The sequence below is a fragment of the Macaca nemestrina genome, chromosome 2, assembly GCF_043159975.1.
Source record: "Macaca nemestrina isolate mMacNem1 chromosome 2, mMacNem.hap1, whole genome shotgun sequence".
NCBI lineage: Eukaryota > Metazoa > Chordata > Mammalia > Primates > Cercopithecidae > Macaca > Macaca nemestrina.
Window position 1 is genome coordinate 92,200,895 of NC_092126.1, and position 25,611 is coordinate 92,226,505.

Genomic DNA, 25,611 nt, shown 5'->3' on the forward strand with positions numbered 1-25,611 from the left:
TACAATTTAAAATGTTTGTACCACTAACAAAAGTAAAAAGCAAACAACAAACTACAAAGAAATATGCAGACCAGGTGCAGTGGCTAATGCCTGTAATCCCAGCACTTTGGGAGGCTGAGGCAGGAGGGTCAGTTGAGCCCAGGAGTTCGGGACCAACCCTGGCAACATAAAGAGACTTGGTCTCTACAAAAAATAATAATTTAAAACATTACCCACATGTGGTTCTGTGGGGCCTGCAATTCCAGCTACTTGGGAGGCTGAGGTGGTAAAAATGCTTGAGCTTGGGAGGTCGAGGCTGCAGTGAGCCAACAGCACCACTGCATTCCAGCCTGGACTGCAGGGCAGGACCCTATCTCTAAAAAAAAAAAAAAAAAAAAGAGAGAGAGAAAGAGAGAAAAAGAAACATGCAACAGATATGACAAGTAAAAGGCTAAAATTTTTAGTTAAAAAAAGATGAATAGCCTATTTTAAAAAAGGGCAAAGGACATAAACTGAGAATTCATGAAATAAGTACAAATGGTCGGCTGGGGCCGTGGCTCACGCCTGTAATCCCAGCACTTTGGGAGGCTAAGGTGGGCAGATCACCTGAGGTCAGGAGTTTGAGACCAGCCTGGCCAACATGGTGAAACCCTGTCTCTGCTAAAAATACAAAAATTAGCTCTGTGTGGTGCCAGGCGCCTGTAATCCCAGCTACTCAGAGGCTGAGGCAGGAGAATCGCTTGAACCCGGGAGGTGGAGGTTGCAGTGAGGTGAGATCATGCCATTGCACTCCAGCCTAATGAGACCCAGTCTGGGGGCCCGGGGGCAGGGGTAGGGGTAGTTAATAAGCACATCAGAAAATATTCCATTTCATACAAAAATATGTATTACACGTATTAAAATGGAATACTATATTTTACTTAACAAATTGGTAAAGCATTTTAAATAATGGAAACAACTTAAATGTCCACTGTTTAACTTATAGTGATTTTAAGGTGCTATTAACACTTGAATAACATAAAGAGGCCAGGCACGGTGGCTCACGCCAGTAACCCCAGCAGTTTGGGAGGCCAAGGCGGGCAGATCATCTGAGGTTAGGAGTTCGAGACCAACCTGACCAACATGGTGAAACCCCATCTCTACAAAAAATACAAAAACTAGTGGGACATGGTGGTACAGGCCTGTAATCCCAGCTACTTGGAAGGCTGAGGCAGGAGAATCTCTTGAACCGGAGAGGAGGAGGTTGCAGTGAGCTGACATCAGGCCATTGCACTCCAGCCTGGGTGAAAGAGCAAGATATCCATCTCAAAAAACAAACAAACAAAAAACCATAAAGAATGCTCATGCTATACTAATTGGAAAAAAGAACCTGTTAGAAAAAAACACAACCAATATTCTAATTTTGAAAACAAATTTATATGTCTGAATAGGTATAAAAATAAAGGAAAGATATAAAGCAAAATGTTACCATTGATGAGCTCAGGGTTGTGAGATTATGGTAAATTTACTTTTGCTCTTTGTACTTTTCTGTTGTCTCCATTATGTACTAAAAATGTAACTCTTTTCTAATCAGGAAGAAATTAAGTGGCCGGGCGTGGTGACTCGCGCCTGTAATCCCAGCGCTTTGGGAGGCTAAGGCAGGCGGATTACTTGAAACCAGAAGCTAAAGATCAGCTTGGCCAATATGGGGGAAATCTTATCGCCACTAAAAATACAAAATTAGCCGGGCGTGGTGGCGCGCGCCTGTAATCCCAGCTAATCTGAAGACTGGGGCACGAGAATCGCTTGAACTTGGGAAGTGGAGGTTGCAGTGAGCCGATATCTCATCGCTGTACTGTAGCCTGGGCGACAGAGTGAGACCCTGTCAAAAAAAGAAAAGAAAAGAAAAAAGAAAAAGAAAGAAAAAAGAAAGAGAGAGAAAGACAGAGAAAAAGAAAAGAAAGAAAGAAAAGAGAATAGAAGAGAAGAGAAGAGAAGAGAAGAGAAGAGAAGAGAAGAGAAGAAAAGAGGGAGGGAGGGAAGGAAGGAGGGAAGGACGGACGGAAGTAAGGAGAAATTAGGCTATTCTACAAATGTGTGAAAAAGTTGGAAGAATGATGTTTTATTAGCCCTGAATCAAATTTATAATAGTATTGAACAAACTCTACAGTTTAGTACTCTTGAGACTTCAGGGTTTTATCCCAGCTATCACCTTCCCTTGGAGCTGGAGGAAAAGAGGGACCCAAAAATGAAACTGAAAAACACTCCAGCTAATCAAGAACTTGAATTGCTTGCAATTTGTGACTATGTTAAACAACATCTAAACAACATCATGTTCCTCTAAGTGCAAACAATACACGGGATGCTGGGGAGAGTGTGCGTTTACTTTCACAACAAAATGTTTTGGAGTAAAACTTCATTTTGAAATATAAAGATCTTTTGGACACAAGGCTATGTGTGAGCAAAACGGTAAGATGGTGGCATGACACCCCCTTGTGGTTTGCGCTGATTCCCGGTTCTGTGCTAGATACTAACTATTCTAGGATTTAAAAATGTCTCTACATTTCTTTGAACTGTAATTCGGACCATACTAGCATTCGTGAACATTAGCTTATTTGAGCTGAGTACGCACATAAAAATTAGGAGGTCATAAAAACTGAGCCTCACAAACAAGCAAGCAGTGTCTCTTTCAAATATAGCTTTATCTCCTGGGCGATGGTGAAGAGATCAAAGTCTGTGATTACTTTCCAGCGATTACTTTCCAGTTGATTAGCATGTGGTTATCAGAAAACGCAGTGGACATGAATAAAGAGACATCATTGCAGTCCTCACTATCCGCGTGACCTTGGGTACCTGATAATCCACGTGGCTCTCACTCATCCTCTTAACCGTTTGAACCTCAGGGGCTTAGGCTACCAAAATGAATTAAGACCCAGTCTTTAGCTTCTCACACATTTACTTTTCTATTTTGTAAAATGTGACTAAAAACCTCAACTCATTATCAAAAGGATTGAATTAAACATATCACCACACTTGCACAGAGATCATTTATGGAACCATGTTCACAAATTTATTTATGCTCGCGTAATTTAATCATTTCCACAGCTGCTCAAAGCAAGTCAAAGTCGAGAAAGGACTTAAATCGTCGAGTCCAGTCCCCCTTAACTCCTCATTCATTCCACTATTTCTCGAGCCAAGGAATCGGGTGAAACCCAACACCGACTCGCAGTCTTCAGATTTCACCCTCTTGCCCTGAGGGCAGCATCCCAGTCCTGGGTGGTTCTCTGGTGTGGCCTCAGTAAACCGTGACGCGGTCCTCGGCCTTTTTGTCCCCAACAGGCTGCTGGCACACTTTGGGATGTGAAATGCCATCTGCTTTGCCTAACCTGGGCAAGACCATTCGCGTCCTTTCCCCTGAGGAGCAGCGCGGGGAAAGTTGCCGCTGCGCGCCACGTTTCTCCCACTTCCTCAGGGCTCGAGGGGGCGCTGGAGGCGGGCGGGGGTAAATTCGCTGGCCGCCTGGCGTGGGGCAATCCTAGAGAGTGGGCTCACCCTCGGGGCTCGGGAGGGGCTCTTCCCCGCCCAGAAGGAGACTGCGGCGGCGCAAGGCCTCCGGCAGGGGGCGCGGGCCGCTGGGCGTTCCCCGGGGCTGCGGGTCGGTGGTCCCTCCTAGGCCGCGTGTGCGGTGCGTTGGCGCAGCCCGCTCCCTGCCCCCACCTCACCTCGTCACCTCCCCGCCCTCTCGGCGGGCCCCTGAGGTGCGCGGCGCAGGCGCGGACCGAGGCGGCCAAGGCAGTGCGGTCGCCGAGCCTACGCCAGGGACCCGGCGCGCAGGGCGTGGAGCGCGCGGGGAGGGAGAGGGGTGGGCCCAACACAGCGTCCGGGAGCGCTAGGGCCGGGGGAGCGCTAGGGCCGGAGCAGCGCTGCCCGCCACCGTGCGTCCGCGGGAAGGACCGCGCGGCCCCTCCGCCCGCGCTCCGGCACCTCGGCAGCCACCGCTTCTGAGCTGCGCGTGGGCCGGCCGGGCGGGCCCGGGGGGACTGACTGGTGAGTATGAGGGAGGAGCGGGTGGGCCGGGCGCTGGACTGCTCCAGGGGAAGCGGGCGTGCGGGCGCATCTTCCAACGGGAGAGGGCGGGAGAGACTGGAGCTCCCTTTACACGGAAACTCTGCCTTCGTTATATGGCGGGATGGCGTTCCCCTCCCCCATCCCGGTGGCAGTTCCACCCCCTGCGCAGGACGGCTTGGCCGGGCTCGCCTCGGCCCCCTACTGCCGTTGTCTTTACGGAACCTTTGGGGTCGGGGCTTGGGAGTCTCGGCGCCGACTTCTGGGCCCGGGCGAGGCTGGTGCGTGGCGCCGGGGTGGAGGCAGCTAAGTCCCGGGGACTCCTGCCGTGCGCTTCCGACTGGCATTTGTCTGGCTGCGTCTGGGCTTGGTACGCCCCTCGGTCCTCGCTGGCGCTGCGGCCCTGCCCGGCGGCTTCGTGACCTCCGGCGGCGAATCCCCGGGCTCGCGCAAAGAGTTGTAGCCGCGGAGAGCAGGCGTCGATGCTGGCGCCCAAAGCCTCCAGCCCAGAGTCGCTCCACTCATTACAGTGCTTAGAAACCCTTTTTTGGTTTTGTTTTTAAGTACTGCCTAGGGAAACGAGTAATTTGAAGCAGTTTATACTTTTTTTTTTTTTTTTGCAAAGAGAAAGATTTATGCCGGACTGAAAAATAGCGAATCAAGTATTGAGTGACCGTGTGGTATTGCAGTAAAGACTGCCTCCACGTTGGACGTGTAGTGGATTCTAGTTCAGGCTTTCCTGCAACATGTTTTGTTTCCATTCTTTACAGTTTAAAGCGTATACTTATTTTAATGAGAACGAAAAAGAAAGCTTAACTCTTTTTAAACTCGTTAAAAATGGAGTTATTTACTGTAAAGACATCTTATACCAATTAGGAAGAAAGACTACACATTGCATGAAAAGCCTTTTAAAATGTGTATCTGTTTGATAATTGCTGACTACCTGTTGTATGTGTTGTATTTTGTGCATAGACATTCTTGTTGGTTGAAAAAAATGACAGGTGGAAAGATGTTGGTTTCTAGGTTATATAAAGTTTTTAAAACATTTTTCTGATTTTCCTGCAGTGACACGTGTTACATATGTCGTTTGTATTTCGGGGGTAGGGGGGAACTGTGTGATAAGTTGCTTGTGATTCAGAATCTTCCTGCTAAGAAGACTAGTGGGCAAATGTTTCTGATGTCCTTGAGTAAAAAGCTTAAGTTTTTTCAAGGCTGTTATGCACACAAAAGGCACATAAAAATGTTTGCTAAAATGAAGGATGGTTAGCATTTTTGATCTTGAATAGGCATCTCACCATCGTGCTGAAAGGAAGTCCGATGGACATTTGGATATTGTTCCGCCCTAAGTAGGAGTCAAACTGTTCCTGATCTGTGTGCCTACTCCTCTCAACTAACAGCCTGAATCCAGGCCAGCTTGCAACGTTAATTTTAATACCACGCTTGGTTTTCTTTTCTTACTTTTATTCTTCAAGTTCTAAAGAACTTGAGATACATTCTGAAATAACAAGAGACTACTTAACATGTTCGTCTGACGGTTTTCAGTGTTCTCCCTGATACTTTTAGAGTATTTAGAACGTGAAGTGTGAAGCTTTGGGCTATATGAATCCTGGAAGTGTACAAAAGAGGTATTAATAAGTCTTGAAATTTTAGTTTATTATATAAAGATAGTAATAGCTCTTTTTTAAAATTTTGAGTGCAGTGAATTGAGATGGTTACTCAAGGAACAATTGTTTACATTGTTAGGTGAGGCATTTTTGGGTTTTTTTTGGTTTTGTTTTTTTTTTGTTGTTGTTGTTTTTTGAGATGGAATTTCGCTCTTGTTGCCCAGGCTGGAGGACAATGATGTGATCTAGGCTCACCGCCACCTCCGCCTTCCGGGTTCAAGCGATGCTCATGCCTCGGTCTCCCAAGTAGCTGGGATTACAGGCATGCGCCACCATGCCCGGCTAATTTTGTATTTTCGGTCGAGAGGGGGTTTCTCCATGTTGGTCATGCTAGTCTTGAACTCCCGACCTCAGGTGATCTGCCCACTTCGGCCTCCCAAAGTGCTGGGATTACAGGTGTGAGCCACCGTGCCCGGCGAGGTGAGGCATTTTAAATATTGGTATCATTTCTGTACATTTCATGGTTATCGGTTTCTCTAGGGTATTCCCTTTCCCTTCTCCCACCTGGTAGCTAAGAACTGGAAGCAAGATATACATGCATTTCATCTCTGGTTCTCCCACTTATTAGTTGACTTAACTTTCACTAAGGCTGTTTCCATATCAGTAAAAATGTAAATGGGTTTGTTAGTAACTCCTCCATGTACCTCACAGGACCATTTTGAAGATGAAGTAGAATAAGGGTTAGGAAAATGCTTAATAAACTGAAAAAGCACTATTCCTTGCTGTATTGTTATCAGTTTAGTGCTGCTATACCCAGAACTTAGCGAAGCAGCAAAAATAGTATGTGCACCTCAACTAGAGCACTTGTCTTGTGTATCACCTTGATGTTAAGAGCATTATAGGCGGCGCGGTGGCTCATTCCTGTAATCCCAGCACTTTGGGAGGCCGAGGTGGGCAGATCACTTGAGGTCAGGAGTTCAAGACCAGCCTGGCTAACATGGTGAACCCCCGTCTCCACTAAAAATACAAAAATTAGCTGGGTGTGCTGGCGGGCGCCTGTAATCCCAGCCACTCAGGAGGCTGAAGCAGGAGAATCACTTGAGCTGGGGAGGCAGAGGTTGCAGTGAGCCAAGATCGCATCACTGTACTCCAGCCTGGGTGACAGAGCAAGACTCTGTTTCAAATAAATAAATAGATTGATAAATAAAATTGAGTAAACCTTTATTCAAATCCCAACCCCAGCATTTACTGAGTGTCTAGCTTTGACTTTGCTGTGCCTCAGTTTCCTCATCAATAGCAGGAAGTAAATGATTTTGAGAGGGTGATGTGAAATGTGCATCTCATACGATTACATAGGATTAAATGAGGTAAAGTATGTTCACAGCCTGGTACATAATTGGTGGTCAGTAAATTATTATCACTTTTACTTTCTTTTTTTTTGTTTTGTTTTGGTTTTTTGTTTCTGAGAGGGAGTCTTGCTCTGTTACCCAGGCTGGAGTACAGTGGCGTGATGTCAGCTCACTGCAGCCCTCCACCTCCCGGGTTCAAGCGATTCTCCTGCCTTAGCCTCTTGAGTAACTAGGATTGCAGGTGTGCACCATCACACCCAGCTGATTTTTGTATTTTTAGCAGAGACAGGATTTCACCATGTTGGCCAGGTTGGTCTCGATCTCTTGACCTGGGGTGATCCACCCACCTCGGCCTCCCAAAGTGCTGGAATTATATGCGTGAGCCACCGTGCCCAGCCACTTTTATTTCTTAAATAAATAATCTATAAGGACTGTAACAGTTTAAAGTTTATAATTTGGGCCAGGCAAGGTGACTCACACCTGTAATCCCAGCACTTTGGGAGGCCGAAGTGGGCGGATCACCTGAGGTCAGGAGTTTGAGACCAGCCTGGCCAACATGGTGAAACCCCATCTCTGCTAAAAATACGAAAATTAGCCCCGTGTGGTGCCACGCGCCTGTAATCCCAGCTACTTGGGAGACTGAGGCAGGAGAATCGCTTGAACCCAGGGGGCTGAGGTTGCAGTGAGCTGAGCTCGAACCATTGCACTCCAGCCTGGGTGACAAGAGCAAAACTCCTTCTCAAAAACAAAAAAAAAGTTTATAATTTGATTTGCTTTCATTATGCTTGCTTTCCTTATGGATGAATAAATTCAGATTCATATTTTTATTTTGGTATCAAAAGATTTAACTATAGGTCAGTTGTGAGACTGTCTCAAAAAAAAACTAGAATGTGAATCATTTCAAAGAAATGTGGAAATTTACATATAATCACATTTATCAATATATAGTTTTTAGTATGTAGTACATTATTTTCAAAATAGTGTATCTTAATTAGTTCTGTATAACTTTCCAGTTGATTAAAGATCTGGTACCATTGTATTATGCAGTACCAGAAATGACCTATATTTTTTGCTTACTAACTTCTTTCATGTTTTACTTACAGGCATTTTTTTACCATCTACAGAAACTTATTATAATTCATTTTTCCTCACTCCAGTAGTAAGAATTACACCAAGTAAGTGGACTGTATTGAAACTAATTAATTTTATAAGTTAATGAGAATTTAATTGGACAATGGTTGCTGCACCTGTTGTGTTCTCAGTGGAACGTTGAATGTGACCTCATAAATAGGAAAATGATTTTTTTCTTAAAAATTATTTATATTCTGATCTATGTGATGAGTACTTTTTTCTGGAAGCCAGGAGGCCGGTACATATTTGTGATGATATTTTTTTTTTAAAGGAAATGTCTCCACCTTTAGCTTGAAAACTACGTGAAAATATTTCCAATGGTAGGAATTGTGCCTATAAAACTCCTAATGTGGTGCCATAGGCACAATGTTTCTTTTTTTATATATACACAAAATGACTTAAGCATTTGATTTATTGTAATTATCCAGTTCTCACAATTTATATCAACATTTGAAAAAGAATTTTTTAACCTCTGTAAGAAAGAAAACAGAAATCAGTTTCTGCCTTGAAACCTGATTGGAAAACAATCTGAAATACAAACAGAGGCATTGTTTAACATTTTTGTTATACCATAGATTTTCAAGTGGCTCACATATTTGTTATTGCCAGTAAATTCTTCAGTTAGAATTTTTATAATGGCATTAACAGTTGTTATTTGTAACATATTTGTTAATTTTTTTTTCATTTTTTAGATTGAAAAGATATGAATGAGTATCCTAAAAAAAGAAAAAGGAAGACTCTACACCCTTCTCGTTATTCAGGTCAGCATGTAATTAATTTATTTTGAAGTTGGGTATGGATTAATTCCCACAAAATTATATTCTCATCCATTTTCTCCTGAGTGATCAGATAAGACTTAAGTATCTGGGTCAATTTTTAGGTAAAAGAACGGTTTAAATACATTCTCTGAATATATATTCCTTATTGTCTGCCATGTGCTAGGCACACATAAGAACTTTACAGACATTATTTTATTCCTCACAACTCTATGGGTTATAAATACTTAAAATTAGATAGCCAAGGTTATTTACTTAAATAGCATAATTGGGATTTGCATGTCTGATTCCTAAGCTGTGCTTAAGACACAGTAATGACAACCTTAGTAGAAAATATTTTACATTATTGGGGAAAAAAGACTTTATCCTCTCTATTACTTTTGGAAATGTAAACTTTCATTCATTCTGAATGTGTAATTTTATTTATTTATTTTTTTTAGACATTGTCTCATTCTGTAGCCCAGGCTGGAGTGCAGTGGCATGATGTCAGCTCACTGCAACCTCTGCCTCCTGGGTTCAAGTGATTCTCCTGCCTCAGCCTCCCAAGTAGCTGGGATTACAGGCGTGTACCACCGCACCCAGCTAATTTTTTGTATTTTTAAAGTAGAGATGGGGTTTCACCATGCTGGCCAGGCTGGATGACTGTGTAATTTTAGATCCTTTGATTGAGGTTGGCTCTGCTGTGTTGGCAGTATAAGAAAAGGGGTCTTTGTAGCCGTCTCTCATACACCTCGTATACATTTACTTGGGACCATCTCAGTCTTACCTATTAGTCTACCCAGCCTACACATTCTTCATTTCTGAAGAAATTAATCCTAGTATACTGCTTACTGGCCCTTCTTATACAAGACTTGAAATGACTATATTCAGAAGCCCTAAGTGGTCCTCAGCATTTCCCCTATGTAATAACCTTTCTCTGCATGACATGGCACACCTTCCTGGTGTTTATTTCACTGTTTTGTGCAGTTAATACAGTGTTTATCATATATTTTTATTTTGTGTGATTCTGAGTATAAAACAAATGTATCCTTGTGTATTTCAAAGTTGTTACGTTTTAAAGTATGTAATTTGTGGTTCTTTCAAAGTCCAATGTCAGTATCAGATCTGAAATATAAAAGCTTTAAAAGTTGAAAATATATAGTATTTTCATTACAGATACTGTAACATTAAGAACATCTGTGTATGTTAGATAACGGGAAGTTTCTCATTAAATGTGTATGTTTACTGTGCTTGAAATATTTTTCATTTTGTTTTATGTTCAGATTCCTCTGGAATAAGCAGAATTGCAGATGGATTCAATGGAATTTTCTCTGATCATTGTTACAGTGTCTGTTCTATGAGACAGCCAGATTTAAAATATTTTGACAACAAAGGTATATCTAATATTTTTGAAAATATGTTTCTTTAAACTGCTTTTACATTTTTTATTCCTTACTTGAAAATGTGGCTAAAATGTGGATTGATGATTTCAAAACAGACAAGTCTTTGAAATTTGTTACAATGTAAGAAAGCAAAGTTGTATTTTTTTAAGAAAGCAAGTAATTTTAATTCTTCCTTTTTTTTTTTTTTTTTGAGATGGAGTCTCACTTTGTCACCCAGGCTGGAGTGCAGCAGCGTGATCTCGGCTCACTGCAACCTCTGCCTCCCGGGTTCAAGCGATTCTCCTGCCTCAGTCTCCTGAGTAGCTGGGGTTACAGGAGCGCGCCACCACACTCAGCTCATTTTTGTATTTTTAGTAGAAACAGGGTTTCACCATGTTGGTCAGGCTGGTCTCAAATTCCTGACCTCATGAACTGCCAGCCTTAGACTCCCAAAGTGCTGGGATTACAGGCGTGAGCCACTATGCCCGGCTATAATTTTAACTTTTCACATTATTTCTGATATATAAATAAAAAAGTGTACTCTCATAAGTCCATTTTTTTGAAGGGAGTAGGGTTGCGGGGAGACAGTCTTCATTCTGTCACCCATGCAGACAAGTCTCACTCCATGGATTATGGCTCACTGCATTCTTGACCTCTTGAACTAAAGCATTCCTCCCACTCAGCCTTTTGAGTAGCTGGGACTACAGGCATGCACAACGATGCCTGGCTAATTTTTAAAATTTTTTTGTAAAGACAGGGTCTTGCTGTGTTGCCCAGGCTGGTCTTGAACTCCTGGCGTCAAGCAATCCTCCCATGTTGGCCTCACAGAGTGCTGAGCCACGGCTCTCAGTCCTAAATCCACTTTAGTTGGTTAGGAATTGGTGGCAAAGCAGGTGTGACTCAGAGTTGGGAGTATTTATCTTGAAAGGTTAAGAATACTGTTAGACACAGTTCTACTCAGCTATACCACATAGTGTGGAAGAAAAGAACAGAGGTTGATTTGGTATTTTTCAATCTTGGATCTTCTATTGGCTCCTCTGTTCTAGAGCATTGGTGAACGATAACAATTTACAACTTGCACTTAAACTTCTTCTGCAACCAGATTGTCCCAGTTCCCTTGAGCTCCCGTTACAGGCACAGAAATACAAATTACAAAAATCATGTAGAGTTGGAGACATCAGTATGAATTCATGTTTAGCTTACTATAGATTCAGATGGCTACATACAGAATGCTTGTAGATATGTGTGTGTATATATATATATGGTACTGTACACACACACACTTTTTGCTCTGTTAGCTGAGAGGGCCTAAAAGAAATGACACCCAGAAGCAGTGAGCATGAGCACATTGAGTGCCCAGGTCTTGGTTTCTAATGCCATTCTTTAGTGAAAAGAACTAGGCCTCCTTGGAAAAATGGCTGATTCTAGGTCTGGGGCAGGAAATATACAAGATGAACCTGGAGCATTTTGTAGTGCCGGAAAATAGGAAAAGTACTTAAAAAAACCCAAACACACGCACTTGACAGGGGCATGCTAAAGGAGCACAAGTCAACTTAAAGAGCTCCCAGTAGCCAAAACTGAAACCTATTTGAGGACAAAAAATTATAACCCAGAGTATCAAATATCCATGAATTCATGCTGTTATAAATTATTAAATAGAGGAGAAGAGGCAAATCTGTGCAGAAAAATTCCAAATTATTAGACTTAACCAAAAGGCCAAGAAACAATAAAACTCCAGATTATTTATGTAGCTACTCCTCCCTTTAGGAGATGGAATGTAAGTCTGTACTCCTTAACATGGACTGCACATAGTGACTTCTTACAAAGGGTAAGGTATGGAAAATAAAAGCACAACTTTAGGCCAGGCACGGTGGTTTACGCCTGTAATCCCAGCACTTTGGGAGGCGGAGGTGGGCGGATCACCTGAGGTCAGGAGTTCGAGACCAGCCTTAACATGGAGAAACCCCGTCTCTACTAAAAATACAAAATTAGCCAGGCGTGGTGGTGCATGCATGTAATCCCAGCTGCTCGGGAGGCTGAGGCAGGAGAATTGCTTGAACCTGGGAGGCGGAGGTTGCGGTGACCTGAGATCACGCCATTGCACTCCAGCCTGGGCAACAAGAGTAAAACTCTATCTCAAAAAAAAAAAAAAAAAGGACAACTTTACAGTGTTGAAACCTGATAAATACTTAAGGCAGGTGATCAAGATCAACATCAACAACCATAAATCATATTGATAGTATGTACCCTTAATAAGAAGTGATGAAAATGGCAATTTACCTCTGGTCTATCTCCCAGTAACCCGTAATTCCAGCCTAATCATTTAAAAAAAAGAAAGCAACAAATTCCATTAGCAAGGCATCCTACAGAATACCTGAGTAGTACTCCTCAAGGAGTGAGAAACTGCCATAACCAACAATAGTCTAGAGAGACATGGCACCTTAATGGAATGTGGTATCCTGGAACAGAAAAGGGATATTAGGTTAAAAACTAAGGACATCTAGATGGCTTTATTAATAAGATACCAGTATTGGTCATTAATTTTAACAAATGTGCCATACTAATGTTAGATGTCAGTAGTGGAGAAACTGGGATACATGGGACCTCTCCATACTATCCTCTCAGATTTTTCTGTAATTCTAAAACTATTGTAAAAAATAAAGTATTTTAAGAAAACATGATGGATGGGCTGGGTGTGGTGGCTCATGCCTATAATCCCAGGTCTTTGGGAGGCCAAGGTGGGAGGATCACTTGAGGCCAGGAGTTCAAGACCAGGCTGGACAACATAGCAAGACCCCATCTCAAAAAAACAAGAATTACCCAGGCTTGGTGGTGCATGCCCATAGTCCTAGCTACTCAGGAGGCTGAGGCTGAAGGGTCACTTGAGCCCAGGAGTTTGAGGCTTCAGTGAGTGAGGCACAATCATGCCACTGTACTCCAGCCTTGGTAGACAGAGCAAAACTTGCTCCCTCGCAAAATATTGAAGCCCAATTTTCTCTATTAACCTGTATTTCAGTTTCCCCGTGCTACCTTTGAAACACTGGCGCTGACCTGCGGGTATAAAGACTTACTGAAACTCAGTAATTTAAACTTAAAATCCTAAGAAACTTCAAAAAGTGTAACCTAGTTCAAATGGGGCATCATTTCTAAAGCATTTGCTTGTTTGAGCAGATTTTCTGTGTCTGAGGTATATAGATAATTTTCTTTTTGGGACTAAATCCAAGTCTTAGTTCCTGTTGGAATTCAAAATTGTATTTAAAAATTGATGCTTCGTTCTATAATTAATGCTTTGATTATATAAATAATAAGTATTCTTCCAAATTCCTTTTTACAGATGATGATTCTGATACCGAGACATCAAATGACTTGCCAAAATTTGCAGATGGAATCAAGGCCAGAAACAGAAATCAGAACTACCTGGTTCCCAGTCCTGTACTTAGAATTCTAGACCACACTGCCTTTTCTACAGGTTGGGGGAACTAATTAATAGCATTGATACATTTTGTATTGGTGAATTTTTAAAAAAGTGCATGCAATAAATTTCTTTTTGCCCAGTTGTATTTCACAGATCTTATTTAGTTATAGTCATATAATAAGTTTGTTTTATTCTTCAGAAAAATCTGCTGATATTGAAATTTGTGATGAAGAGTGTGACTCACCTGAATCAGTCAACCAGCAAACCCAAGAGGAGAGTCCTATAGAAGTTCACACTGCTGAAGATGTTCCAATTGCTGTAGAAGTGCATGCGATTTCTGAGGATTATGATATAGAGACAGAAAACAATTCCTCTGAGAGTCTCCAAGACCAAACTGATGAAGAACCACCAGCTAAACTTTGTAAAATTCTTGACAAGAGCCAAGGTTTGAATGTGACTGCCCAGCAGAAATGGCCTTTACTGAGAGCTAATAGCAGTGGCCTCTATAAATGTGAACTTTGTGAGTTTAACAGCAAATATTTTTCTGACTTAAAGCAGCATATGATCCTGAAGCATAAACGTACTGATTCAAATGTGTGTCGAGTGTGCAAGGAAAGTTTCTCTACCAATATGCTTCTGATAGAACATGCCAAGCTACATGAAGAGGATCCCTACATTTGTAAATACTGTGATTATAAGACAGTAATTTTTGAGAACCTCAGCCAGCACATTGCAGACACCCATTTTAGTGATCACCTCTATTGGTGTGAACAGTGTGATGTACAGTTCTCCTCAAGCAGTGAACTCTACCTACATTTCCAGGAGCATAGCTGTGATGAACAGTACTTGTGTCAGTTCTGTGAACATGAAACTAATGATCCAGAAGACTTGCATAGCCATGTGGTAAATGAGCATGCATGTAAATTAATAGAGTTAAGTGATAAGTATAACAATGGAGAACATGGACAGTATAGCCTCTTAAGCAAAATTACCTTTGACAAATGTAAAAATTTCTTTGTATGTCAAGTATGTGGTTTTCGGAGTAGACTTCATACGAATGTTAACAGGCATGTTGCTATTGAACATACTAAAATTTTTCCTCATGTTTGTGATGACTGTGGGAAAGGCTTTTCAAGTATGCTAGAATATTGCAAGCATTTAAATTCACATTTATCTGAAGGGATTTATTTATGTCAATATTGTGAATATTCAACAGGACAAATTGAAGATCTTAAAATTCATCTAGATTTCAAGCACTCAGCTGACTTACCTCATAAATGTAGTGACTGCTTGATGAGGTTTGGAAACGAAAGGGAATTAATAAGTCACCTTCCAGTCCATGAGACAACTTGATTATTCTCTTTAACTTACAGAAAGTTTAAAATAATAAATTCAGCCTTTTTTTGGGGATGATTAAATGGATGATTGTAAATACAACTTATGAAATTTGCCTTTAACAGGTAACTTTTGTAAATTATAAAATTTTATTGGCATTCCTCCATTTTCAGTATATAAATATATCTTTAATGTGGTATTTTCAATTGCGTGATAGTTTGTAGTTTTAACCACTCCTGGTGACTGTCATCCTGTTTCTTGCATGTGCTCGATTTCATGAATTGAAAAGAAACAAATGTATTGAAATGAGCTGCAGTTTTTCTTCCTTAACCGTGGGTGCTAGTAACTTTTTCTTTTTAAAACTCAAGACAATATTAGTTTTTTTGTGTATGAAGTCATTAAATTATTACACGACTAGAACTAAAATGCAATATACAATTAAGTCCACGGATACTCTCATTAATAAGAAATAACACTAGGAAGCCACTGTTATTACAGGAAGAAAAGATTTGGTTTTCATGGCAGTCTGTTTTTTAAAAAAAATTTTTTTGAGCCCCCGTCTATTGTTGAATATTTTAAGATGGGATGAGGGAGGAACTACTAAGGGCTTACACAATAATAAATAACTATCATAACTCATTCATAACTTGATGTTTCATTTTCTGTTGAGGAACCATAAATTCATGCAGAGACTTAATATTTTTTTCCTTAGAGGCGGTCTCGTTCTGTTGTCTAGGATGGAGTGCAGTGGTTGATCACAGCTCCCAGGCAGTAGTCTCCCAGGCTCAAGCAATCCTCCCACTTCAGCCTCCTGCATAGCTAGGACTACAGGCATGTGGCACCATGCCCGCTGTTTTTAAATTTCTTATAGATATGAGATCTCACTATGTTGCCCAGGCCAGTCTCAAGCTCCTGGACTCAAGCAGTCCTCCCACCTTGGCCTTCCAAATCACTGGGATTATAGGCATGAGCCATTATGCTGACTCTTGCCCAAATCTCTGACGTCAAATTGTTTATTGACAGAAAACCCACTGAAGTATTTAATGTAAAGTTAGGAAGATCTGGGAGATATGGGTTGCTGGCATGAAAATGTATAGCTTAACAATATTTGTCAATAAAATGGTAAATTAGCATCGATATTAGTTCCCATGGCTGCCATAACAAATTACTACGAACTGAGTTGCCTAGCAGAAATTTATGGTCTCTCAGTTGTGGAGGCCAGACTTTCAAAATGGAGTTACTGGCAGAGTTGGTTCCTTCTGAGGGTTGTAGGGGAAGGATCTGTTTCAGGTCTGTCCTTGGCTTGTAGATGGATAGCCTCATGTTAACATGGTGTTCTCCCTGTGTGCGAGTCTGTCCCCAAATTTCCCCCCCTTTTTTTTTTCTTTTTTAATTTTTTGAGATGGAATTTCACTCTTGTCACCCAGGCTGGAGGACAGTGGCGCAATCCCAGCTCATTGCAACCTCCGCCTCCCGGGTTCAAGTGATTCTTCTGCCTCAGCTTCCCGAGTAACTGGGATTACAGGCGCCAGCTGGGCTAATTTTGTATTTTTAGTAGAGACGGGGTTTCACCGCATTGGTCAGGCTGGTTTCAAATTCCTGACTTCAGGTGATCCATCCCCCTCAGCCTTCCAGAGTGCTAGGATTACAGGCATGAGCCACCGTGCTGGGCCAAATTTCCTCTTTTTATAAGGACTCCAGTCATATTGGATTAGGGCCCCTCCCAACATCTTTTTAACTTGAAGAACTGATCTTCAAATAACGTCATATTCTAAGGTGCTGAGGTTTAAGACTTCAACATATGAATTTGGGAGGGAACATAATTCAGTAGCAGAGTCTGAAACAGCAGTACAAAGAAGACAGAATTATGTGTATCATTGCTCTCAAATTTAACAAGCACTGCTAACAATACTATTTTTTAGGTTTATTGATACAAGTGGAAGATCAATTTGTGACCAATGGTTTTCCTACTTCAAGAATTTAGTCTGTTTTGACAATGGTGGCTGCAAGTATTCTTAGAAGGTATTATTTTTATCCCGACTATTTTGTTGTATGTGCATACCTGTTCCTAGCAACTCACATTCCATCTAATTATAACATTCCTGTTAGGGCTGATACAAATGTTTCTCATAAGACTTATAAGTGTAACAGTTTAAATTGTAAGATAACCTTAGAAAGCATCTGGTCTAAAGCCTCTAGTTTTCTAAGTTTCTTGCAGAAATAGAAATGTAGGTCACTATGAGGCCAATTACATATAACCAGTTATGGCATATGGGAGTAGGATCCAGGTTATCTGGTTTACAGTCTAGTGATGGTTCCATTACACTATGCTACATAAACCTAACCTTTGTCCCTCGGATGTTTTTTGTGACTACCTAACAATTAACCTAGTTCTTGATAATTTTGTTTTTATGCTTTTTATACATCTAGCTCCAGGAATTAGATTTTCAGAAAAACACCTTAAGTAATGTCTTGGTTTGTTTGTTTTTTTAAAATCTATTTGCTGCTTTACATTTTGATCAAGTGTTAGTAATTGAAAAGAATGTGGGCCGGGCGTGGTGGCTCATGCCTGTAATCCCAGCACTTTAGATCACGAGGTCAGGAGATCCAGACCGCCCTGGCTAATACAGTGAAACCCCATCTCTACTAAAAATACACAAAATACAAAAAAATTAGCCGGGCGTGGTGGCGGGTACCTGTAGTCCCAGCTGCTTGGGAGGCTGAGGCAGGAGAATGGCGTGAACTTGGGAGGCAGAGCTTGCAGTGAACCAAGATCGCGCCTGGGTGACTCCATCTCAAAAAGAAAAGAGAAGAAAAGAAAAGATTGCAATGCAGCTACTCAAAGAGACATAAATCCAAGTTTCAGAACCATAAAATTTTGTACTTTATTTATTTATTTTTTTTGAGACAGAGTCTTGCTCTGTCGCCCAGGCTGGAGTGCAGTGGCGTGATCTTGGCTCACGGCAACCTCCACCTCCCAGGTTCAAGCAGTTCTCCTGCCTTAGCCTCCCAAGTAGCTAGGATTACAGGCGTGTGCCACCACGCCCAGCTAATTTTTGTGTTTTTAGTAGACATGGGATTTCACCATGTTGACCAGGCTGGTCTTGAACTCCTGACCTCTTGTGATCTGCCCACCTGGATCTCCTAAAATGCTAGGATTAGAGGCGTGAGCCACCGTGTCCAGCATAATTTTGTACTTTTTGATGAATCTGCAGCTTAAGGACCTATCCCAATGACAGTTTGTCCCACAAAACCTTTTTGCCTTGGCCGTTTTTAAATCAATGATTGACCATAAATTGCTTGAAGTAGTTGGTCTTTATTTATTTATTATTATTATTTTTTGAGATGGAGCCTCCCTCTGTCACCCAGGCTAGAATGCAGTGACGTGATCTCGGCTCACTGCAACCTCCACCTCCCGGGTTTAAGCAATTCTGCCGCAGCCTCCCGAGTAGCTGGGATTACAGGCATCTACCACTACACCCAGCTAATTTTTGTATTTTTAGTAGAGATGGGGTTTCACCATCTTGGCCAGGCTGGTCTTGAACTCCTGACCTTGTGATCCACCCACCTCGGCCTCCCAAAGTGCTGGGATTACAGGTGTGAACCACCGTGCCCAGCCAGTCTTTTAATGAACTTCAGAAAAGCAAACCTACCTAAAAAAATTAACACTCCTACTTTTGTTGTTGTAGTTTTTAACTGCAGAGACAGACATTTTCACTGTATTCTTGTGACTTGCACCACAATTCAAGTCTGAGATTACATGACTGATGATGTTTACTAACACTTCAGTAGAAGGTTCTGGGCAGCAGTGAACAGTAGTGACAGGTCATTATTGTTTTTCTTGCTGTTTTAAATCTTCATCTTACAATGAGTTATTTTGAAATTCCAAAACATTTCCCTGTATTCCAGAAATTGAAAATGGTTGTTCACTAAAAAGCCTCTTCCTGCTTGTAAATTTGCCAGTTTTACCGTTTTAAATCACCTTTCTTACATTTCTCTGAATTGCATATTGTTTGTCAATTTCATAGTTTCTCTAATCCATTGTTTGCTGAATTGTTGCAGGCTTTTTTTTTTTTTTTAATAGACTAGCACTAATCCAAATTCTTAAATCTGATTTACAAAGCATTGAATTACTTAATCCTGGCACTTTTTCACTTTTCTTGTATGTCTTACTACCTTTTACAAGAGACTTAGTATATTTTCCAAGCTGCTGTGTTAATTTTTTAATGGAATTTTAATGCCTAAAAAGACCATGTGTTGGCTGGGTGCGATGGCTCATGCCTGTAATCTCAGCACCTTGGGAGGTCGAGGCGGACGGATCACCTGAGGTCAGTAGTTCGAGACCAGCCTGGCCAACATGGTGAAACCCGTACTCTACTAAAAAAACGACAACAAAATTTAACTTTGTTTCCAGATGAGGAAACAGATTCTTAAAAGGACAAACATCTCTCCAAGGTCATGGGGTGAGCAAGAACTTGGAAACTCTGATTCCCCGTTTCTGACTCCCTGTTCAATTTCTATCAAATGGCCGAAAGGACTACAGGATAGACTTATACAGATCTAGTGGGTTGTTCACCAGGTGTGGTGGTTAGCACCTGTAATGCCAGCTACTTGGGAGGCTGAGACAGGAGAATTGCTTGAACCCGGGAGGCAGAGTTTGCAGTGAGCCAAGATCGTGCCATTGCATGGGTGACAAGAGTGAAACTCTGTCTCAAAAGAAAAAAACAAAAACATATGTTATATAAATTTGAAAGAGCGAATAAAAATCAAATGGCCACAATCTTCTTGGGAAGTAGATTGGCTTACCAAAATATCAATATTCATTAAGAATTTAAGTGAGGTTGGATGCACACGATGGCTCACGCCTGTAATCTCAGCACTTTAGGAGTCCAAGGTGGGTGGATCACGAGGTCAGGAGTTCAAGACCAGCCTGGCCAAGATGGTGAACCCCTGTCTCTACTAAAACTACAAAAATTAGCTGGGCGTGGTGGTGGGCACCTGTAATCCCAGCTACTCAGGAGGCTGAGGCAGAGAATTGCTTGAACCCTGAGGCAGAGGTTGAAGTGAGCCGAGATTGCACCACTGCACTCCAGCCTGGGTGACAGAGCAAGACTCCGTCTCCGAAAAAAAAAAAAAAGAATTTAAGTGAAAATAAATACTTAAGATCACCTGTTAAACCCAGTGGAGAAGCCAATTGTGTTAGTCAGGTATATCATACAATTAACAGTTTCATCCCAATAAATAAAACAAATTTTGGGATATATATTCCCTTGCCTATAACTTTTAACCTCATTACTGTTGACTAAAGATAGAGTGTCAGAAGAGAATTTTTATTATGGCACTGAGTTTATGGGATTACATATATTCCTTATGTTAATTTGGCTTTCCATAAATTAATCTTTTAAGACAACATTCACATCTAAGAAATGGTGTACATTCATGGTTTAAAACAAATTCGCAAAGCTAAAAGTTTTCACATATAGTTTACCTGTTTATATAAAGTTATATGTCCAATTTGTAAGTTTAAAAACTAAGATTTTAAGACTATTAGAGTTGTTAGGAATTTACTTTGTACTAGTGATTTGAAAAATAATTTTCTGGATAATGAATTTCCATACTAAAGCATCAGTCACCACCAATTCCTTATTAAGTTAATTCTCTTTAGTAACTTTGGTGCTAAAGTGGTAGCTATCTGAACCCAAAATAAATTTGTGAAGAGTAATTTATTCATTCCAAAAAGAAATTTTCTTACATTGCTGGAAAAGAATATTGTAGTATCTACTAATCTTATTCCCATACTTTATGAAGGGTGATTATTTAGAGAGTTTTAAAAGAAATTAACAGAACATTTAAAAGTGTGTTCTTTGTTGTTTTTAAATAGGCAAATGAATCTAACCTGACATCTTTTTTCCCCTTGCTAGAAATATTGAGCTGAATGAATGACATTCCAAAAATGTAATGAATAGTACATATTTTGAATGAAAACTCAAAATTTTCTAGTTTTTAATATCTTGTCTGGAGAGTGTATCCACTACTGAAAAATCCTGCAGTTGAATTACTGATATTTTCGCCTTTACTTTTCAAAGTAAAGCTGAAATCAGAAATTGGAATCATATTCAGCAAATGTAATTTCTGGTGGGTAATTTTTTGTTTCTTTTTAAAGCTATTCACCGTGCTGTTCTGGATTTTGGTTGGCTAAAATTTGAGCATACAGAATTCCCATGTTTCCTGCCTACCCTGTTCATTTGTGGTTATGTCCACAATGGCATTATTTGTCTTTTTCTGTTTTTCTTTTTCTTTTATAAGAGAGGCCCAGGCAGATCTCAAACTCCTGGGCTCAAGCAATCCACCTGCCTCAGCCTCCCAAAGTGCTGGGATTACAGTCATGAGCCACCACTCCCGGCCTTATTCATCTTTTTTTAAATACGTATTTCTGCAATTATATTCTATGGCTGATTACTGTTATCTTTACAACTCATCTTACTTGGGTTTTCAGAAAGTTTCAAAAGATTAAAGTTTTCCCAACTAACAAGGTAAGTTGCCATGAACTAAACGTGTCCCCCTCAAAATTCATATGTTCAAATCCTAATCCCCAGTGTGATGGTATTAGAAGATGGGGCCTTTGGTATATGATTAGGTCATGAAAGTGGAGCCCTCACGAATGGGATTAGTGCCCTTATAAAAGGGACCCCAGAGAGCGCTCACCCTTTTTCCATGTGAGGATACAATGAGAAGTCAGTCTGCAATCTGGTTAGAGAGCCTCACCAGAACCTAACCATACTAGCACCTTGATCTCAGACTTCCAGCCTCCAGAACTGTGAGAAATTTCTGTTGTTTATAAGCCACTCAGTCTATGGTACATTGTTATAGTAGCCTATATTGACTAAGATAGAGTAGATTTGTTTTGATTCTTCCTTCCATCTGTTCTCCAAACTCTTAAAATAAGTTACTCCCTTCATGCCATACCCACATCACTTGCTTGTATACCCTGCAGATATTTTATATATACCTGCCTGGCATCAGTTTGTGCTGAATTTGTAAATTTTGAATGTGTCTATTTTAGATTTTAAGCAGAACATTATGGCACACATCTTAATAACTTCTTTATAGTTACAATATTCTGGTTAAATTCCTTATAGCATTCATCCATTGTTAGTGAGCAACTAAGATGCTGAAGTAGAAGGACCGAACCTAGAATGACACAATGTTAGATCTGTGATGAACCTTAGAGATACAGTCTAGACTCATAAAGTGAAAAACATATAAAAATAATTGTGTCTGGGTGTGGGGGCTCACTTCTATAATCCCAGCTCTTTGGGAGGCCAAGGCAGGAGGATCGCCTGAGGCCAGCCTGGGCAACATAGTGAGATCCCAACTATACAAAAATTTAAAATAAAATTAGCCAGGCATGGTCGTGTGTGCCTGTAGTCCCACCTACTTGGGAGGCTGAGGTGAGAGGATTGCTTGAGCTCAGGAGTTCAAGGCGGCAGTGAGCTATTATTGATCGTGCCACCGCACTTCAGCCTGGGCAGACAAAGTGAGATCCTATCTCTAATAATAACAGTAATAATAAAATAATAATACTTGTATATGGTATGTAGTTTTTATTTTCATGGTTGTAAATTGTGTGGTATAAAATTTCATTGGCACAACACTTTGATTCATGAATATTTTTACTTAGGAAAAAATTAACTTTTTTTTTTTTTTTTTCTTTTTTGATACAGAGTCTCACTCTGTCCTCCAGGCTGGAGTGCAGTGGTGCGATCTCGGCTCACTGCAAGCTCTGCCTCCCAGGTTCATGCCATCCTCCTGCCTCAGCCTCCTGAGTAGCTGGGACTACAGGTGCCCGCCACCACACCCGGCTAATTTAGGAAAAAATCAGCTTTGTAAGAAAAACAAATTGCTGAAAAATATGAAGTAAATAATAGTCATACATGGATATGGAAAACATTGGGTAGATGATACATGAATGACTGAAATTGGAGAATATAGAATTCCAGATTAAACTTATTTATATTTGAGAAAAATGATCTTCTAACATCATTAGTCAAATGCTTTTTAAGGTAGAATGAACATGACAAACTCCCAACCACTCTTCAAAGAATTTTCTTTAAAGTTAAAATGTGCCCTGTGTTTTTCATGGAATGTTATACCAAACACTTAGAGAAAATAACATTAAAAAATAAAGGACAAAAGCATGTGACTCTGATTTGTAATCCCTGTTCAGTAGCTATAAATTGTGTGACTATGATCACGAACAGTAGATGTAATGTTACTAAGTTTTTCTTAAATAGTCCATGGGTTCTGCAACTCCTTAAAACAAGCTTGTCCAACCCACAGCCCAATACAAATTTGTAAACTTTCTTAAAACGTTGTGAGTTTTATTTGCAATTTTTTGTTTTGTTTTGTTTTGAAGCTCATCAGCTATCGTTAGTGTATTTTATGTGTAACACAAGACAATACTTCTTCCAGTGTGGCCCAGGGAAGCCAAAAGATTGGACACCCCCTTCCTTAAAAAAAATTTTTTTTTTTTTTTGACCTTAAAAACTTCTATTTTACGGGTTGGGCGCGGTGGCTCATGCCTGTAATTCCAGCACTTTGGGAGGCCGAGGCAGGTGGATCACCTGAGGTCAGGACTTCGAGACCAGCCCGGCCAACACGGTGAAACCCTGTCTCTACAAAAATAAAAAATTAGCCAAGCATTGGTGGTGGATGCCTGTAATCCCAGCTACTCGGGAGGCTGAGGCAGGAGAATCACTTGAATCTGGGAGGTGGGGGTTGCAGTGAGCCGAGATCGCGCCATTGCACTCCAGCCTGGGCGACTGAGCGGGATTCCTCAAAAAAAAAAAAAACCAAAAACTATTTTACTATGCTTCTATTTAACCAACAGCAGCTATGGTATATCTACCAGCAAGCCAAGTGCTCAGGGATACAAAGATAAACTACGGTTCTTGACTTCAAAGAAATTTACCATATAATGCAGGAAACTGTCACCTTTCTGAACTACAAGTTCGTTAAATATCAAATTGACTTTCATGTATCTAAGTATTTGCTTTATGTATAACGCTACCTACCATACACATTTTTGTAAGTTTTTTATATACTTGTGATTCAGTACTTCCAAAATATATGCAGAATGACTAAAGTTTATACTCCCATCAGCAAGATCATGTTTCCTCACAGGCTTACCAACAATATCATACAATTTTTAAATTTCCTGTAAATCTTAAGGGTATAAAGTAGTACATTATTATTGTTTAAATTTGCATAGATTTGATTACTAACAAAGTTGAGACTATTTTAATATGCTTATTAGTCATTTTCACTTTCATTTTGTGAAATGCTTCTCCCTATCCTTTGTCTGCTTTTCTCTCTGTTGGGTTTTCTGCTCTATTTTCTGAAGTTCTTTTTATTTATTTATTTATTTATTGAGCCGGAGTCTCACTTTGTCGTCCAGGCTGCAGTGCAGTGACACAATCTCGGCTTACTGCAAGCTCCGCCTCCCGGGTTCACGCCATTCTCCTGCCTCAGCCTTCCAAATAGCTGGGACAATAGGCGCCCGCCACCATGCCCAGCTAATTTTTTATGTTTTTAGTAGAGACGGCGTTTCACCGTGTTAGCCAGGATGGTCTCGATATCCTAACCTTGTGATCCGCCCGCCTCGGCCTCCCAAAGTGCTGGGATTACAGGCGTGAGCCACCCCACCGGGTCTGGAAAGCTTTTAAACTCGGAAAGTGATATGATCTGGATTTTTCTTTTCTTTTTCTTTTTTTTTTTTTTTTTAAATTTGGAGACAATGTCACGCTCTGTTGCCCAGGCTTGAGTGCAGTGGCACGATAAATCATAGTTCGCTGCAGCCCCGGGCCCAAACAATCCCCCCACCTAAGCCTCCGAAGTAGCTGGGACCACAGGTGTGTGCCACCACGCCTCGCTAGGTTTTTAAATTTTTTTAAAAAAATTTTTCATTTTTTTATTTTGTAGAGACGGGGAGGAGGAAGCGGCGGGGTGGGGCTCCATATGTTGTCCAGGCTAGTCTCGAACTCCTGGTCTTAAGAGATATCCCACCCCTTCGGTCTCCCAAAGTGTCGGGATTACAGGCGTCAGCCACTGCCATCATTGGAAGCTAGCTAAGCCTAGGCTGGGCAGAGACTTGGACACTTTGAGGGGAGAAGGGAGGGTGAGAAGTTGGAAAGGGGAACGGAAAACCACTCTCCTGGTAGCAGTCCCTGCCCACAACAAACCTTGCCTTCTGCCCTTAAGGAAAATGGCGCCTGGCATAGATGCGCTTCCGGCCACGGAGCCAAACAGAACAGAGGAGGCAAGAGGCCGGAAGTGGCCGCCCTTTGCCACTCCCCCTGCCTCCTCTCCGCCTTTAACTTCTCGGGAAGATGAGGCAGTTTGGGATCAGTGGCGGAGTTGCTGTTGCCGGGTGATAGTTGGAGCGGAGACAGTGAGTGCCGGCTGCCTCGACAGCTAGCACGTTTGCGACGCTCGGAGTGACCTTCGAGCGACTGGGGACAGGGGGGCGGGAGTCGTGCATGCAGCGTTCTGTGACGAGGCGCCGCCCGCCGTGGTCCTGTGGGAAAGGAGAGAGCGAACCGTCAGGCGAGCGGGGCT

At 41.3% G+C, this 25,611-nt stretch overlaps 2 protein-coding genes across 7 annotated transcripts in view; both read left to right on the forward strand.

Annotated features, from left to right (window-relative positions):
* The first annotated feature begins 3,712 nt into the window (after positions 1–3,712).
* On the forward strand, positions 3,713–15,193 carry LOC105489970 (zinc finger protein 639). 5 transcript variants are annotated; one of them, XM_011755147.3, is made up of 6 exons: positions 3,713–4,005; positions 8,080–8,151; positions 8,800–8,868; positions 10,146–10,256; positions 13,579–13,713; positions 13,859–15,193. In XM_011755147.3, the coding sequence occupies exons 3-6, from the start codon at positions 8,811–8,813 to the stop codon at positions 15,010–15,012; spliced, it is 1,458 nt and encodes a 485-aa protein (XP_011753449.2). In that variant the 5' UTR covers positions 3,713–4,005; positions 8,080–8,151; positions 8,800–8,810; the 3' UTR covers positions 15,013–15,193. The 5 variants fall into 5 exon arrangements, with proteins under 5 accessions (XP_011753449.2, XP_070947393.1, XP_070947392.1 ...); XM_071091292.1 differs by lacking the exon at positions 3,713–4,005 and adding an exon at positions 4,088–4,304; XM_071091291.1 differs by lacking the exon at positions 3,713–4,005 and adding an exon at positions 4,365–5,648.
* A 10,132-nt stretch (positions 15,194–25,325) lies between these two features.
* The window catches only part of LOC105489971 (mitofusin 1), a 45,158-nt gene continuing 44,872 nt past the window's right edge, over positions 25,326–25,611 (forward strand). The window contains exon 1 of one of the 2 annotated variants that reach the window (XM_071091288.1): positions 25,326–25,444. The gene's annotated coding sequence lies outside the window, so the exon portion shown is untranslated. The remainder of the gene's footprint in view (positions 25,445–25,611) is intronic. The other variant, XM_071091289.1, reaches the window with a different exon arrangement.